This window comes from Sorex fumeus, unplaced genomic scaffold (genome assembly GCF_029834395.1).
Source record: "Sorex fumeus unplaced genomic scaffold, SorFum_2.1 ptg000008l, whole genome shotgun sequence".
Lineage (NCBI taxonomy): Eukaryota > Metazoa > Chordata > Mammalia > Eulipotyphla > Soricidae > Sorex > Sorex fumeus.
Window position 1 is genome coordinate 49,168,684 of NW_026606065.1, and position 15,930 is coordinate 49,184,613.

Sequence of the window (15,930 nt, forward strand, 5' to 3'; positions counted from 1 at the left end):
CGCGCCTAAGTTCCGAAGTTCCGAGGCACCTTCCCTGCACCTGCGTATGGCTTTGCACGCCAGGGCGAGCGCACTCCGGGAGCGTGCATGCCCAGGACTCAGTATCTGCAGCCAGCTCACTCGTGTCTATCCATTTCCATGCTTCTGGGCCCTTAATTCTCTAGAATAAAAACCCACCGGAGGGATCCAGAGTGGAAGTTTGCCTTCAGGGAAAGCTGTTTGATAAAGTGTAGCCAACGCCCAACGTAAAGGGACAAACCGTACTTGGTACTCTTAAGCACTTCGACTCCATTTACGAAAGGGAACTGAGCAAGGCAGAGAGTTGTTTTTAAAAAAAGAGAATGCCTCCTCCCGCTTTTCTTTTTTTGCACCTGTCTGGGACTTCACCCACCCGCCAGCAAAGATTCGGAAAATCTAAAAAAAATTTCCTAGTTCCTTCTCCTCGCTCCACTCTTATCTGGGCCATGAACACCTGCACATGTCTTGCACATTTCCTCCACAATTCCTATATAATCAACCGCCTGCTTCTTTCCCCTTCCCAGGCGCGCCGGAGCTCCGGCGGCGCCGCGGAACGTTTGCTAGAAGCAGGAAGGCAAGAAGGCAGCGTGGGTGAAAAGGCTTGGGGCGACCGCGTGTTTCGGCAGCCAGCGCGTTTTCGCCTTTTTTTTTTTTTCTTTCCCGCCCCCCCCCTGCTCCGGCGGGTTGTGTGGCCCTGCCGGGCCGCCGTAGCCGGCCTCGCGCGGGGCCCCAGTGGCGGCGCGGCTCGGCGCTCGCGGCGGGACTTCCGTGTTGGCGGGCTTCTGAACGCTGCCATGGCTCAGACCGTGCAGAACGTTACCTTGTCCCTCACGCTGCCCATCACGTGCCACATTTGCTTGGGGAAGGTAAACGGCGGCGGGGGCGAGCGCGGGGGCGGGCCGCGAGCCGGCCCACGCGGGTGGGAAGCGGCGGCGGCGCGGGCGGGCGGAGTGGGCGCGCGTGGCGGAGGCTGGGGCGTGGGCGCCGGGGCCGTGGCGGGGAGAAGCCGCCGCCCCTGCCCCCGCCGGCCGGTCCCTGGCGCTCCGGGCAGGCGGCGGCGGCGGCCGGCGGGAGCCGAATGAATGGGCTGGTCCTCCGGCCGCGTGAGTGAACGGCGGCCCGGGCCGGCGCGGCTGCTCCCGCCCGCGTCCGCAGAGGCCTGGTCAGCGGGTGGAGCCGCCGCGGCCTCTCGCGCCCACCGTGTGCCGCCCCCTCCACGCCCCCCCCCGGGAGTCCACGCACCTTTTCCCATCGCCCCCTTCCTCCCCCCCCCCCCCCCGACACACACACTCCCACCGGGCACCCGGCTGCCCTCCACCCAGCTCGCGTGCCCGCGTGCTGCCTCGGGCCTACGTACGGCTCTGCCAGGTCGGGGAGTCCGTGCCACGAGCTCTTTTTCTTTGATTTATTTTATTTTGTTTATTTTTTCTGAAACCGGCCCCGAGGCTGGGGTTTTTTTCTTTTTTGCACCCCGCTCCCCTCACCCCCTTCCCCCCTCCCCCCTCCCCATCCCGTTCAGCGTTTGGACCTGGACGCACAACCTGGAATGGGATTTAGAATGGGATGTGGAGGGGTGGGGGGAGGCGGTGATGATCCTTCCTGCCTACCTCTGACCCCCCGTTGCACGCGCGCCCCGTTGTGAAATGCAAAGGGGCCAGGGAGTGAATGTGGTTTGTGTGTGTGTGTGTGTGTGTATACCGTGTGGGTTTACTACCCACCCACCCACACACATCGTGTGTGTGTGCATCGTGTGTGTGTGTGTGTGTGTGTGTGTGTGTGTGTGTGTGTAGACCGTGTGGGTTTACACCCCACCTACACACATCCCGGACACGTAAGAACTACACAGGGCGTGTGTGTGTGTACACCGTGTGGGTTTACTACCCACCCACCCACACACATCGTGTGTGTGTGCATCGTGTGTGTGTGTGTGTGTGTGTGTGTGTAGACCGTGTGGGTTTACACCCCACCCACACACATCCCGGACACGTAAGAACTACACAGGGCGTGTGTGTGTGTGTACACGTACCGTGTGGGTTTACTCCACACCCTCCCACACACATCCCGGACACATGGGAACAACAGCCCCTAAGATTGCAAAGTACAAACTTCGTGGCTGCAGTGGCTCCAACAGTTGATCGCTGGCCTGTGTGATCACCTGCCTCAGGTGCTGAGGTGTTTGGGGATGCTCTGTGAACCCCATGCGTTCTGGCAGCAGAGGGAAGTCATGCTCTGTCTGGACCACTGATAACTCTTGGGACCGGTGCCGAGTGATAGGCTAGAGAAATCGCAGCCGGGCCCTCAGCTTGGTCCCTTCCCTGTAGAGAGATCCAGGACTGTCTCTTGGAGAGCGTGCAGCTAACTGGTTTGGCCTTTGCAATCACTGCCTACATAGTGGCTGGAAGGATATGATGTTTCTCTTGGCTGCAATGAGCATTTGTTCGCCTGACTTGAAGTGCCCACAATTTTATTTATGTGTTAAATTTTGAGTGATTTTTTTTTCTAGCTTTAGGCGTACAGACTGATATTTAGAAAAAAAAAGCTTAACATTTCTCTCAGTCTTTTTTGTACACATTATAACTTATTTCTGTTAGTTACAATGCTGGCCTTTGTAACTGTGTCTCTTTTCTGTTTCATTTCTTATACCTATGTTTTTAGTGATTAAAAGTGATATTTAAGGACAGTGATGATTTTGTAGATAACAGTGCTCTTGTGTGATTTGTTTATTCCTCTCATCTGTGTGAGAGGAGAGTCCAGTGCCTCCCCTCACCCCCACCCGTACACACATACATACCTGATTCTTTTTTTAGAAAAAGAAAACTGAAGCATGGAATCGCTACAGTGTTACTGTGTTTTGGTAGATGATTTTCTTCCAGTAAACACTAACTGGAGCACTTTCACAAGGAACACTTTGGGTGTCTCCCCTCTTCCCCCTCCCCCTCCCATTGGTAAGCTTTATTCCACAATTAAATCTGATAAAAGTAAGTAAAAGTAAAGGCCCTCCCGTTGATCATCGATTTGCTCCAGCGGGCCCAGTAACGTCTCCATTGGAGACTTTGTTGTTACTGTGTCTGGCATATCGAATACCTCACGGGGAGCTTGCCAGGCTCTGCCTTAGGGGCGAGATACTCTCGGTAGCTTGCCGGGCTCTCGGAGAGGGGTGGAGGAATCGAATTCTGGTCGGCCATGTTGGCTGCATGCAAGGCAAATGCCCTACCTCTGTGCTATTGCTCCAGCCCAAATTAAATCTGATAATTATTTATAAACTGCACCCCCTCCGCCCCCCAGTCTTCTATGAAGATAGAAAATTGTACTTAAGGGTCTGAATTCTATGTTCAGATTGGGTAGGTTGTAATTTTAGCTCTTCTCCTTATCTGGTTACATGACCTTATAGAGTAACTTTATCTCTCTCTCTCTCTCTCAGGGAGAAGTAATAGTATCAAGACAAGAAATCATAACACTGTTGCTTTTTGTGTATGTGGAACAAATCCAATGCTCTTGTGCTACCCCCTTTCCTTGGAGTACTGGAGATAGTGAGATGGGAGTCAGGCATACCCCAGTATCCCTTCACCTCCCTACCACCCAACCCCTCTGGTCACTCCTGAGACCTACAGTTAAGTAGGTAGGCTCAGAAGGAGGGAAAGAATGGACAGTGCTTTGTCTTTGGAAAGTTGAAACATTTTACATTGATCACCTCTTTCCCAGCATTAGTATTAAAGGTAGATTTTTGTTTTCCTGCCCAATTAGAGTTTGGGAACCTTGCCAATATGGTTAAGAAGCTGTGTGTGAGCCTGAAATTAGCTGTCTATCCTGTGAGGTGATTGATGTGTATTGGATTTTCTTGCCTATTCTTCCTTCAACTTCCCATGCCTTAGCCTAGTGGACCAGCAAGCAGCAATGTAAAAATGTAAGCTCAGGATATCTGTTAAGTGATATTTTAATACTACCATCAGATTGCTGCAGACTTGTTATCTCTAGATAATCCCAAGCATTTATCTCTTCAGTTAGACTTTAAGCTGTGAAACGAAATTGTAGTGGCATGCGCTTCTGTAGTTGGCCGTGTCTGTGCTTCACTAGGAGAGCTTGCTATGGCTGAAATCAGAAATGAAATAAGCTTCCTTATAGTCTGTGCTGTCTGACTCTAGGAGTGTCTGTCAGAGGATGGACTGTTTCTTACTAGGTGAACTGCAGGAAAGGATCCACTCAGGAAGAACTTTCTTCCTTTTCCACCTATATGATTGATTAAAAGTGTTGAAAAGATAGAACTGAGCTAGCTTATTCAACTTGCGGTTGTTTTTATTTTTGGACCACTGCTGGGGTACAGTGATTCAGAGATTCCTCCCAGCTCTGCACTCAGCCACGTGAGGTACAGGGATTGAACCTGGGTCAGCCATGTACAAGGCAAATAACCACCTGCTGCACTATCGCTCCGGCCCCGCAACTTTTAAGATCGAGTTCCATCTTTCTTTCTTGACTAACTTTATGAATCGGCATCATTGGGGACTGTTAATTGGACAGCAAGCCATCTCCATCAAGCCCATGCTAGAGTTCTGATTGCTGGTCAGTTCCCAAGAGTGGATTTAAGAACTGACCTCGCATATAATTGTCACAAGTAATTTCCTTTGAAAAAAAGACACTTAGGAGGTAGAAGGGGAGATAGTACAGCAGGTAAGATGCTTGACCTGCATGCAGTTGATCTGGGTTTGATCCTCTGCATATGGTCCCCTGTGAGCACAACCAGCAGAAACCCCTGAGCATCACTGGGTGTGGCCCCAACCATCCCCCACTCCAAAATATGGTATACAAGTTGTTTTCCTGAGAGAAAGTAGTCTGAAAAATACAGTCACTTTATTACAGTATTGTCTCTTTATAACAGTATTGTGCTTTGAAGGAATTGTAGTGTAATAAAAAATTTTTAAAGGCGCGGGATAGGGCTCAAGACATTTGAATAGAGGAGACCAAGTTCATTGCCTGACATCACATGGTCCTCTGGGCACTGCCAGAGACAACCCTGTGCACTGTCAGGTGGGGCCCAAACTTCCCCTGTCAACAAAAAACTGTTCTAAGTGTTGCTATTGCTCTTAATAATTAAGAATTGCTGTGTGACTGCTAAAATATTTGCTTCACAAATTTTGACGTTACCCCCCCCCCCCCACCCTCTCCAGCTTTTGGGCGACATCCAGCTGTGCTCAGGGATCATTCCTGGTAGTTCCCAGGAGACCATAATCAGTTTCACAGTTTGATCTGAGGTTCAAACCAGGGTTGTCTGCATGCAAGGCAATGCCTGTACCTTAATGTCTGTACTTCTCCAGCCCTAAATTTCAGTTTGTCATTATATATATATAATTTTTGTTTGCATTTTGGGTCACACCCAGTAAAGCTCAGTGGTTACACCTGGCTCTGCACTCAGGAATTGCTCCTGGTGCTGCTCAGAGAATCATATGGGATGCTGGGGATCAAACCCAAGATAGCCCTGTGCAGTGCAAACACCCTACCTCCTATACGGCCCCTCAGCTTATCTTTAAAGCATTCCAACTGGGGTGAAGGTGGGGAAGAGGAGATATGCTATCTCTATTTTTACCTAGGCAGGAATGGGCAAAGTATAGCATGAACTCTCCAGGAATGATACTCAACTGTGAAAGGTTTCCAGATTACCAACACTGAATGGGGGTTGCGATTCTGTAGTCATTTATTTCTAAACTTCAGCCATCTTTGTGGGTCTTTACTAGCAAAATTCATGAAGTTTTGACACAGGTAGAAAAAAAATAGAATATTTGAGCAAAAATATGCTCTTGTCTCCGGTAGAGCAACAGAAGAGCTGACTCTGTTGTCAAGCCAGTTGACACCATTGGCTTGCCTTTTCCCTCCGGTTACCTCCATCACCTCTGTTCTGCAGCTTCTGCTGATCAGCGTCCTGCCACTAATGTCTGTTCTTTCTTATTCCCCAAGATTGAGTTACTAACCTTGCACCAAGAAGGAAAAAAACTATTTCTTAATTGAAAGGGCTCTCAACTTACATCCTACATCATTGTTTCCTTGAGTCTCTGTTGACTCAACTAAAAATGAATTTGATACTCCCAACCTATTAGATTGTTGGGAAGATTAGTGTGACTACACCAGACTAGTGCTTCTCACTGGGATGGCCATAAATTTCAACTCCTAGAAAAATTGGCAGTATCTGAAGTGATTCCTTATCATTTCCAGGGGATGTTGCTAGCCTCTATGGGTAGATCTCAGTGGGAAGGGGTTAGAGCTGAAGGTTCCACAACATATAGGACAGGACCCCGCTGCAGCCCCCCTCCCCTGCAACTGAATAGTTGGCTGCCCCATAAATCAGTTGTTCCAAAGTTGAGAAACTTGTTCTAATCCAAGAAGGTGGTTGGAGGATGAGATAGGACACTTTGAGGCATGACTCCTCCCTGATACATTTTATTTTGTCTAAAAATTTTTTTAGTAGTAGTATATCATTGTTTTGTGCTGCTACCTGGTGCCCACCACCAGGATCCCTCCTTCATTGATCCAAGGCCCCTTCAGTCCCAACTCTAGCACCATAACTCAGGGTTATTTCCACCAATGGTTGTCTAATTTCTTGCTCTGATAGCTTATTCGCCACACAGGATGTGAGCATCTGGTGACTTTTCCTCTTAGCGTTACTCTTTCCAGCCCCATCCAAGTTGTAGCCTTCTGCAGGATTTCATCCTTTCTCATAGCTGAGTAGCATTCTATTGTGTGTTTAGTCCGTTTAGTCCACACTTTCCTAATCCACTCATCTGTTGTTAGTCACTTGGGTTGTTTCTAGATCATGACCACTATAAGTGCTGTATTGAACATAGGTGTGCAAATGTTCTTTTGGATTCTTGTTTTTGTGGTCTTAATGGCAGATGCCCAGGAATGGACTTGTAGGGTTAAATGACAACAGTGGTATTAAGTTTTTGAGAAATCTCCAAAACATTTTCCAAAGTGGCTGAAACTAACAGTCCCGCTGGCAGTTCTCCCCCCACCCCCCCATTTCCCCCATCCCTGCCAGACCTACACTGTTTCTGGGCTTTTTTGTATGGACCATTACAACAGTGTTAATGTTTATGATATTGATGTTAAAGCTACCCCCAAGACCCTCTACCACTATTCTTAGGTTACTTTTAGGCCATTTTTAAGGAAAGGGGAGTAAGTGTCTTAAAATGAAACATCTTCCTATCAAGGACTCCATTAGTACAATTATACACTGTAGCATTAGCCTTTTTGCCCCTAAGACTATTGTGTGAAAGAGCTCACTCGTTGTACCTTGCTTTTTCGTCTCCTCCTCTTCCACACCAGGTCATGGTGATGTGACCCTAGGACAGTGCTTACCAAAGTGGGCCCCCCCCCAAGGGGACCACCAGAATGATGGGCAGGGGTGGTAATGGCCTTGGGTGCAATTATGGGGCACTTCTGTTCGCCTAAAGAAGGTGAACTGCCCAGGCATGCTGAGCCATTTTTTTCTGAAGAGGGGACAGTAGCTTAGATAAATTGGGGTCCATTTGCCCTTGGACAGTGTGCTGACTCTCCGGTTGAGTTTAGAATTTGACATGTCATCCTTGCTGCTGTTGCGCTGTTTCATTTCCTACCAGTACTGTTATGTTGCCACATATCTTTTCCTGAAGTAAACTGGATACAAAGCCTACTAAGAGGCAAATCGTAGCCATTTTCATTTCTTGGTACAGTAACTTTGTTAAAGAAAATCATGTGCTTGCAGGGGTGGGTGGTGTATATAATAGAAAGTAGACTGAGAAAGATGGGGATGTTCAAGACTGGAGGGAGGGCAAGAGCCTTTGTATTTTGCTCTTGTATATCATTGTCAAATAAGTAACTTGTTTTCAGAATTATCTTTAATTTATATGCTTCTCTGCCCCTAAACTGCACTTCTAGCACAGCGGGTAGGTCGTTCGCCTTACAAGCGGCCAACATGGCCGACCCGAGTTCGATTCCTCCGCCCCTCTCGGAGAGCCCGGCAAGCTACCGAGAGTATTTGATATGCCAGACACAGTAACAACAAAGTCTCCAATGGAGACGTTACTGGGCCCGCTCGAGCAAATCTTGAGATCATTGTTTGAAAAGTATTTGGGCCAAAGGTATAGTAAACTGAAAAATCCAACAAAGTGAAAGTGATGACAATATGGCAATGGCAGACATTGACAGTGCAAAGAAGTCTATGAATGAGTGACATTGCCAGTGACTCTTAGCTGTCAGAGCGGAGTGACCTGCCCATGGTTGTTTCTTTGGATTTAGTCTAATTTGGGTAGACTAAATGGAAAGGCTGAACTTTTGCTATTTGGAGTTTGGTGGTGGTAGCTAAAGTTTTTCTGCTTGAGATGTTTTTGGATGTATTATCTTAGCCTTTCATTTTGGCACATCAGAAATTACTTTCAGGGGCTGGAGAGATAGTGCAGCAGGTAGGATGCTTGCCTTTCCTGCAGCCAACACAGGTTTGGCATCCATATGGTCTTCCAAGTGCTGCCAAGAGTAGCCCCAAAACAAAACATAATAAAATCACTTTCATTAGTCTGAGCATGTTCAAGGCATTGTATTAGGGCTATAGATGGATGCAAATGTGAAGAAGACACTACACTTGACCTCAGGAATCTTAAAGTCTAGATGGGAAATAGAAGATTATAATACAGTGCAACAAAAGGTCAATATTCAATTTATGAATATCATACTAGTTGATTCTAAAAGGATTAGAGGTACCACAGGCTCGCCTGAGCACTGCTGGGAGGATCCTCCAGCGTGATCCCTGAACACAATGCCAGGAGGAACCCTCAAGCACCACTATTTGTGGCCCAACCCTCCCCCACCCTCAATAACTATCTTATCAGTAGGATTTTATTTTCATCAGGAAAGCCTGAGAGGCCAGAAATGAGAGCCCCGCTTCAGTGAACATCAAGTAGGTCTTTGTTGTTAAAGTGAATATGGTGTCAAATGCTGAAGTGACAGTTCAGGAGAATGACTAAGAACCAGATTGCAGTGTTCTTTGAATGTGATGTACTTAAAACTGAACAGCGAACAAACTTTTGCTGTTCTGTGGGAGAGCAGTGAATGCTGCAGATTCACATTTTCACAAGGTGTTTTTGGCATCTCAGGAGACAGAAGCTTGGGAGGAGGTCATTGCACTACATTAGTTTTTTTAAAAAAAAGAAAATAAGAACCTGAGCTCATTATGGAGGTGAAGCTAGAGAAGCAAAGATGGGATGATAGGTAAAAGAACATTTGGAGGCAGATTGACCATATTTCAGTGGGCATGCAATGTGCTCTTCTTCACAACACATGGTGGTATCTTCTAAATAGGAGCATCTTACAGTTACATTTGGTTCCCTTTTTTTTTCTTGATGGTACATAAAATACTGGAGCATCTGAAAATCTGTAACCTCTTAGTGACAGATTGAGTGATGAGGTTAAGTAAAAGGGTGAGTCAGAGATTGCTGAGTTTTCTAAGAAAGGAGTGCTGGGGGAAGAGTGTGTGTAAAGGAGCCAGATTTGGTTTTGGACATGTAATGGTTGAGAGCTGTAGTGTGTGTGTGTGTGTGTGTGTGTGTGTGTGTGTGTGTGTGTGTGTGTGTAAAATCTGTATATTGAGTTTGCTGCTGGACATGTAATGGTTGAGAGCTGCCAGTGTGTGTGTGTGTGTGTGTGTAAAATCTGTATATTGAGTTTACTGCTCCTTGTAGATAATAAGAACATTGTTATTTTGTGTGTGTATGTTTCCCAGGATTGTTGTGTGGAAGTCTCTGTAGTAACATTATAACATTATTAAATCTTAAACTTTAACATCTGAATGAAGAGTGTACTATGGTGGCTCAAGTATCATTTTCTGAGGCTGAAACTGATGCCCATCCTAGCTAGACAACTTCCCCCAAGGTTAACAGGCTTATCAGGTAGCAGAGCCCAGGTTGGCCCTCGGTTTGTCTTCTAAAGCCTAAATAGTGCCAATTACTGAGTTCTAGTTACAGAGGATTTGACAAGGAATTTTCTGTGTAGAAACATTAACACCCTATGAGATAGAAGAATGCCAGAACACAGAACTTTTCTTTGGTCAGATAAGATGGCCCACCAGCCAAGCCATCTCCAGGATTATCACCCTCAACATCTTATCCTCTGACCCTCTTCCCATTATGCCTTCTCTCCACCATTACTTCTCTTTATTCTTTTCTCATTCTTTGACTGTCACTTTTAGCTGTCATCATCATTGCCCATTTCTGCATTTGTTTTCCTTACTAGCCATCATAATTTATTATCTCCCTTTTCTCTCTCACTGGAAAAATCCCAGGTTCTGGGGAAACTCAGCTACTCATCTGCTTCCTGCTCGAACTCAAGCAGCTAAATATTGGTAAAATATATGCACACCTTGGTTAATTGGTCTTTCCAGTCAAAACCACAGACCTCAAATAGGAACTCAACCCAGGTTGGCAGCCCTGCCACATGTCACTAGTAAATTTACTTTCTCACTTTTCAGAACAGCTGCGTTAGTGCCCTCTCTCTCAAACTAATAATCCTCCCGTTTCTCACTTTCAGCTGATAATCTTGCTTCATGTGTAATGTCAAAACATAAGCAGCTGCATCCATTGAGACATGAGTTCCCTCTTCTGTGCGTTCATGGACAGGCCTCCCAACCCTTTGTACTGGTTTCCATAGCCTCAGTCTTCCCCCACACCCTGCCCCTGCTTTTGTTGTTGTTGTTAGTTTGGAAGACAGAACCTCATTCTGATACCTCCCCCCTCAGGCTTTGTATCTCATTCCTCTCTTGACTTATTAGGAGCTTTGCTCTCTTCACTATAACCCCCTCCCTGCTTTCATCTTTAATATCCCCTTTATATATTAATAAACTGTTCCCATTAATATAGTTTCATTTCCATTTGACATTGCTTCCAGGATCCTCTCTTCTTTTTTTAGGTTTGTGGATCATACCCGGCAGTGTTTAAGGGTTACTCCTGGCTTTGCACTCAGGAATTACTCCTGGCAGTGTGTGTGTGTGTGTGTGTGTGTGGGGGGGGGGGATCGTATGCAATCCCTGAGATCTACTCACATAAGTCATGTGTAAGACAAGTATGATGCCCACGGTACTGTCGCTCCAACCCAGGGCCCCTCATTTTTAAACCTTTTTTTAAATATTAAAACATGTACAAATTATCTTTGTTCTCTTACCTTCTTATTTTCACTTTTGTCTCAACTCCTACCCAGTTTGCACCCCTGCCATTTACTGAGCGTGTGATTGTCAATAAGAGCACAGTGACTGACATGTAGTTAAATCCCAATCAGTTCTGTGCCCACGCCCACATCTGTCATCAGTATGTGGCAACTGATGACTCACCTATATTTGGCTGCTGTCCACTCTTAACAAATTTTCTTCTCTTAGCCTCTGAGACTCTGCTTTTTTTGTGCCCCCAGCACAGACCCCTCCTTTCCGCTTTCTTTTGCTAGTTGCTGCTTCTCTTTCTCTTTCTGCTGTTGTGTCTTGTCTCCAATTGCTCTGGGATCAACTGTCCCATGGATTTATGCCACATCTTCTTGTTAGTGATTCTCAGCCCCTGCCTTACCATGTTTTTCTACTTCAAAGAAGAGACTTCTACAGCGTGTACAATCTTGTCTTTCTCACCTTAGTAAATGATAGAGTCAACCCCTAGGTTGTTCAGAACATTTTCAGATTGGGGACATGTTGTATTGTTTTGGAAGCAAAGACACAAAATCCTGATTGCCTTTAGTGTGCTTCTAAAGAGGAAAGTCATTGGTGGGAGAGCATTTTAAATTCCCTTTAATTATATGCATTGTTTTATGCTATTGACTTTCTTCCATATTTAGATTAGTTTGTAATTTAAAGAAAAGAAATTCAGTAGTTGCTCCAGAAGTCTACGGAAATGCAACTTTATAGCCAAGCTTCATTTTCTGGTACCTGTACTTTGGGGAGTGCTGCATGAGTGTGTGCGTGTGGTCTGGGGCAGGCTATCGGGTTGATACAGCAATATCTTCCAGGTACTTAGTGGTTGTGTTTTTTTTGGGGGGGGTCACACCCAGTGATGTTCAGAGATTATTCCTGGCTTTGCACTCAGGAATTACTCCTGACAGTGCTTGGGGACCCATATGGGATGCTGAGGTTCGACCCAGGTCAGCCACTTGCAAGGCAAATGCCATACCTGCTGTACTATTGCTCCTGCCTCAGAGATATCTTTTTTTTTTTTTGGGTCACACCCAGCGATGCTCAGGGGTTACTCCTGGCTCATGCACTCAGGAATTACTCCTGGCAGTGCTTGGGGGACCATATGGGGTGCTGGGAATCGAACCCGGGTTGGCCATGTTGGCTGCGTGCAAGGCAAACGCCCTACCCGCTGTGCTATTGCTCCAGCCCCCAGAGATATCATTTTTTGTCTTAAAATAGTTCATCATTTAAAAACGAAATAAAAAATATACAAATGTTATTGTAGCACTGTAGCACCGGCATCCCTTCGTTCATTTATATGTTAGAATATCATGTTTCACTCAAATGAGAGAAAGAATCTCATTTCACTCAAATGAGAGAAAGAATCCAGAGTTCTGACATCCGTCGACGATCAAGAATCGGACGCTGTCTCATTTGCCAAGGTGTCGAAAATCAGATGGGCTGGTCACGTAATGAGATTTAAAGACGGCCGCTGGACTAGAGCTGTTACCGACTGGATTCCACAGGATGTCAAAAGACCGCGTGGCCGCCCACCTACCAGATGGTCAGACTTCTTCGTCAAGATCGTGAATGATCGGTTTGAGGCTCTTCATGTTCCCGGAGCGAACAGATGCCATTGGGCTACACTAGCAAGCGACAGGGACAAATGGAGACGTTACTGGTGCCCGCTTGAGCAAATTGACGACTAACGGAAAGTGATTAAGTGGGCACCAGTAATGTCTCCATTGTGAGACTTGTTGTTACTGTTTTTGGCATATTGAATATGCCATGGGCAGCTTGCCAGGCTCTGCCATGGGAACGTAATACTCTTGATAGCTTGGTGGGCTCTCCAAGAGGGGCGGAGGAATCGAACCCATGTCAGGCAAATGCCCTACCTGCTGTGCTATTGATTCCTAAATCACATGAATTTAGGGTAAAAATGGAACCTGGAAAGATTGTTCGGGCGTGTGTAGCATTCTGGGAGATGTGATGACTACCTCTCAAATTCGCATGCACTCTGTGTTTTCAGTAGGCACACTTTGGAAGCAGAGTTTGAGATGATCTCCTTCTTGGTTCTAATGAATCTCAGTCCTATGAATTCATTTGAACCAAACAAATGACAGTTGATTCGTCCAAGAGGAAGATTAAGTCATGCAGAATTATCTTCTCTGGTTAGTCTTCTTATGTGAGCATTCATAATCCTGGGAACATCTAAATGTTTGGAAAGCTAGACTGACACACAAGCACTCTTTGCAGTGAGATTTAAATCATTACTTGTCTTTCTGAACCATCATACATCTGTGATTTTTTTTCCTTTGCAGAGAGATCTGTTTCCAATTAATAAATACTCAGAATGTCACTCTGAGGCATAAACCTGGAACTCCACTCAGAAGAAACAGTTTGTGGTGGTTCTCTTTTCAGTCCTCGACTCCTCTGCTTGTCCTCAGAGTAGGGCTCAACACTGACACTGTTGTTGCTAGAACAAAAAAATACTGAAAAGGGTTATCAAGTGTTATCAGTTTAATAGCAAAAGTAACATGTGAAGCAAGTGAAAGAAAGCCTAAGTGCTACAGTGTTTTGGTTCTTTTTATTGTTAAATTTGTGCTTTTTGAAGAATAATAGTCATTATTCCCTCTGGCAAGTTCCCTGTAATTGAATGCTAAGCACTGTCATAATAGCAATTAATTCGTTTGGCAAACCTTTGTTAAGTACTATTCCTCTGTCTTCTAGGCACTGGGGATTAAGATGGAATGAGAGGGGCTAGGGAGATTGTCTAAAAGGATGGAACATATACCTTACATATGAGGGCCCTAAATTTGATCCCTGACATCATATGGTACCACATTCAGGGCCTGAGCACCAAACTCTCAGGCCTATGTCAGGAAGCCAGATAAAGCCAAGAGTATCCCTTGGGCCGTGAACACTTCTGGGGAGCCATACCCCACCAAAATTTTAAAACATTTAAATCCAATCCTATTGCAGTTATATCATAATATTTTTGTTCTTTAAGAATAAGAGGAAGCTGAAAAGTATAAGATTCCAAACTACAGCCCCCAAACTTTAAAATGTACTTGTCAAGATATCAGGCTAGGGAGGGAAGTTGATGCTGGTAGAGGAATTGGTGCTAGTACATTAGCACTGTAGCACTGTCCTCGATTTTCTCAAGCAGGCACCAGTAATGTCTCCATTGTAAGACTTGTTAGTGTGTTTGGCATATCCAATACGTCACGGGTAGCTTGCCAGGCTTTGCCAGGCGGGCAGAATAATCTCAGTAGCTTGCCAGGCTCTCCAAGAGGGGCGGAGGAATCGAACCCTGATTGGCCGCATGCAAGGCAAATGCCCTACCCGCTATGCTATCGCTCCGACCCGCTAGTACATTACATGTTGAATTTAAAATTCAGCTATCAGTAATTTTGTTGGTTATGGCTCTTAAATTTCAAATTTTTTAAATGAGTAAGAGGAAGTAAGTTCTTTTTGCTCTTAAGAGCCATTCATTCTAACAGGAATTAGACCGTAAATATTCTAACATATAAATGTCATGTAGAAAATTAAAGAAACTCCTCTTTTTTTCCCTCCTGATAAAACTATTGTACACTGTCAAAATCCACTTAATCCTGAGTATTCTACCTTTTTTCTTCATGCCTAGTTTACTGATTTGTGAATTGTATTTGCTCTTGTTACCACTAAGGGTTATTAGAAGAAAAAGAGAAGAGAATGCATATGAAAACCCTTTATAAAACATGACTGGAAATATAATACTATTTGTATGTGTTTAAGTAGACTCAAATATTGTTTATTTGATGTGTAACAATTATTTCTTTCGGTATTGTTTGCTCTTTCTGTTGTAAATCATTTAATGGTGGTGCTAATGCCTTCGAAGACTTTTAACTTTTGTGGCTCTTTCGGTTGGGGAATTTCTAGTAAATGCCCATGCTTAATTGTTGCTGTCTGTAATCTGGTAGAATAAATTGAGAAGAGGTTTCTAACAACAGATGAGTAAACAGTCCACATGGACTAGAAGCAGGAATTTGCAGTGAAAAAGGTCTAACAACAGATGAGTAAGTATAAACTAAAGGATCTTTAAAGGTGGGGCCAGAGAGATAGGAGGGTGGGCAGGATGCTTGCCTTGCATGGAGCTGATACATCCTAAATTTCCAGCATCCCATGTGATCCCTGAACCTCACCAGGAGTGATCCCTGAGTGTAGAGCTAGAAGCCTAGAGTACCGACAGGTGTGGCCCCAAAACAAGAAAGCAAATTCCTAATTTTACGATGATGAAAATTAAAAAATTGTTCTAACTTCAGTAGAATTAAAAGCATTTTCTTTTTTGCCATGCGTGTGATTTAGAACAAATAAAACCATTTTTTAAAAAAGTGTCTGTCTCTGTGACTAGGTAGCCATTATCTCTGTTATGTGTAAGTACAATGATTTTGGAAGCAACAGCTTATTTATGTTTTAGATATTCCCTCTTTTCTGTACAATAGTAAGCAGTTTGTTTCCTCTAAACTACACCATATTGGGGATCTGGTTGTAACTAGCTGTGTATTAAAAGCAATGATTTTCTTTTTAAGGTACGTCAGCCTGTCATATGCATCAACAACCATGTATTTTGTTCGATTTGCATCGATTTGTGGTTGAAAAATAATAGCCAATGTCCAGCTTGCAGAGTTCCCATCACTCCTGAAAATCCTTGCAAAGAAATTATCGGTAAGGGCCTATATTATATACACATAGAAATAAGCTCAGATCGG

At 45.0% G+C, this 15,930-nt stretch overlaps 1 protein-coding gene across 1 annotated transcript in view; it reads left to right on the plus strand.

Annotated features, from left to right (window-relative positions):
- The first annotated feature begins 743 nt into the window (after positions 1-743).
- Positions 744-15,930, plus strand: part of OBI1 (ORC ubiquitin ligase 1) — a 41,668-nt gene continuing 26,481 nt past the window's right edge. Inside the window, exons 1-2 of the mRNA XM_056109659.1 lie at positions 744-884; positions 15,751-15,886. Of these exons, the coding sequence (XP_055965634.1) occupies positions 813-884; positions 15,751-15,886 (208 nt within the window). The 5' untranslated portion in view covers positions 744-812. The remainder of the gene's footprint in view (positions 885-15,750; positions 15,887-15,930) is intronic.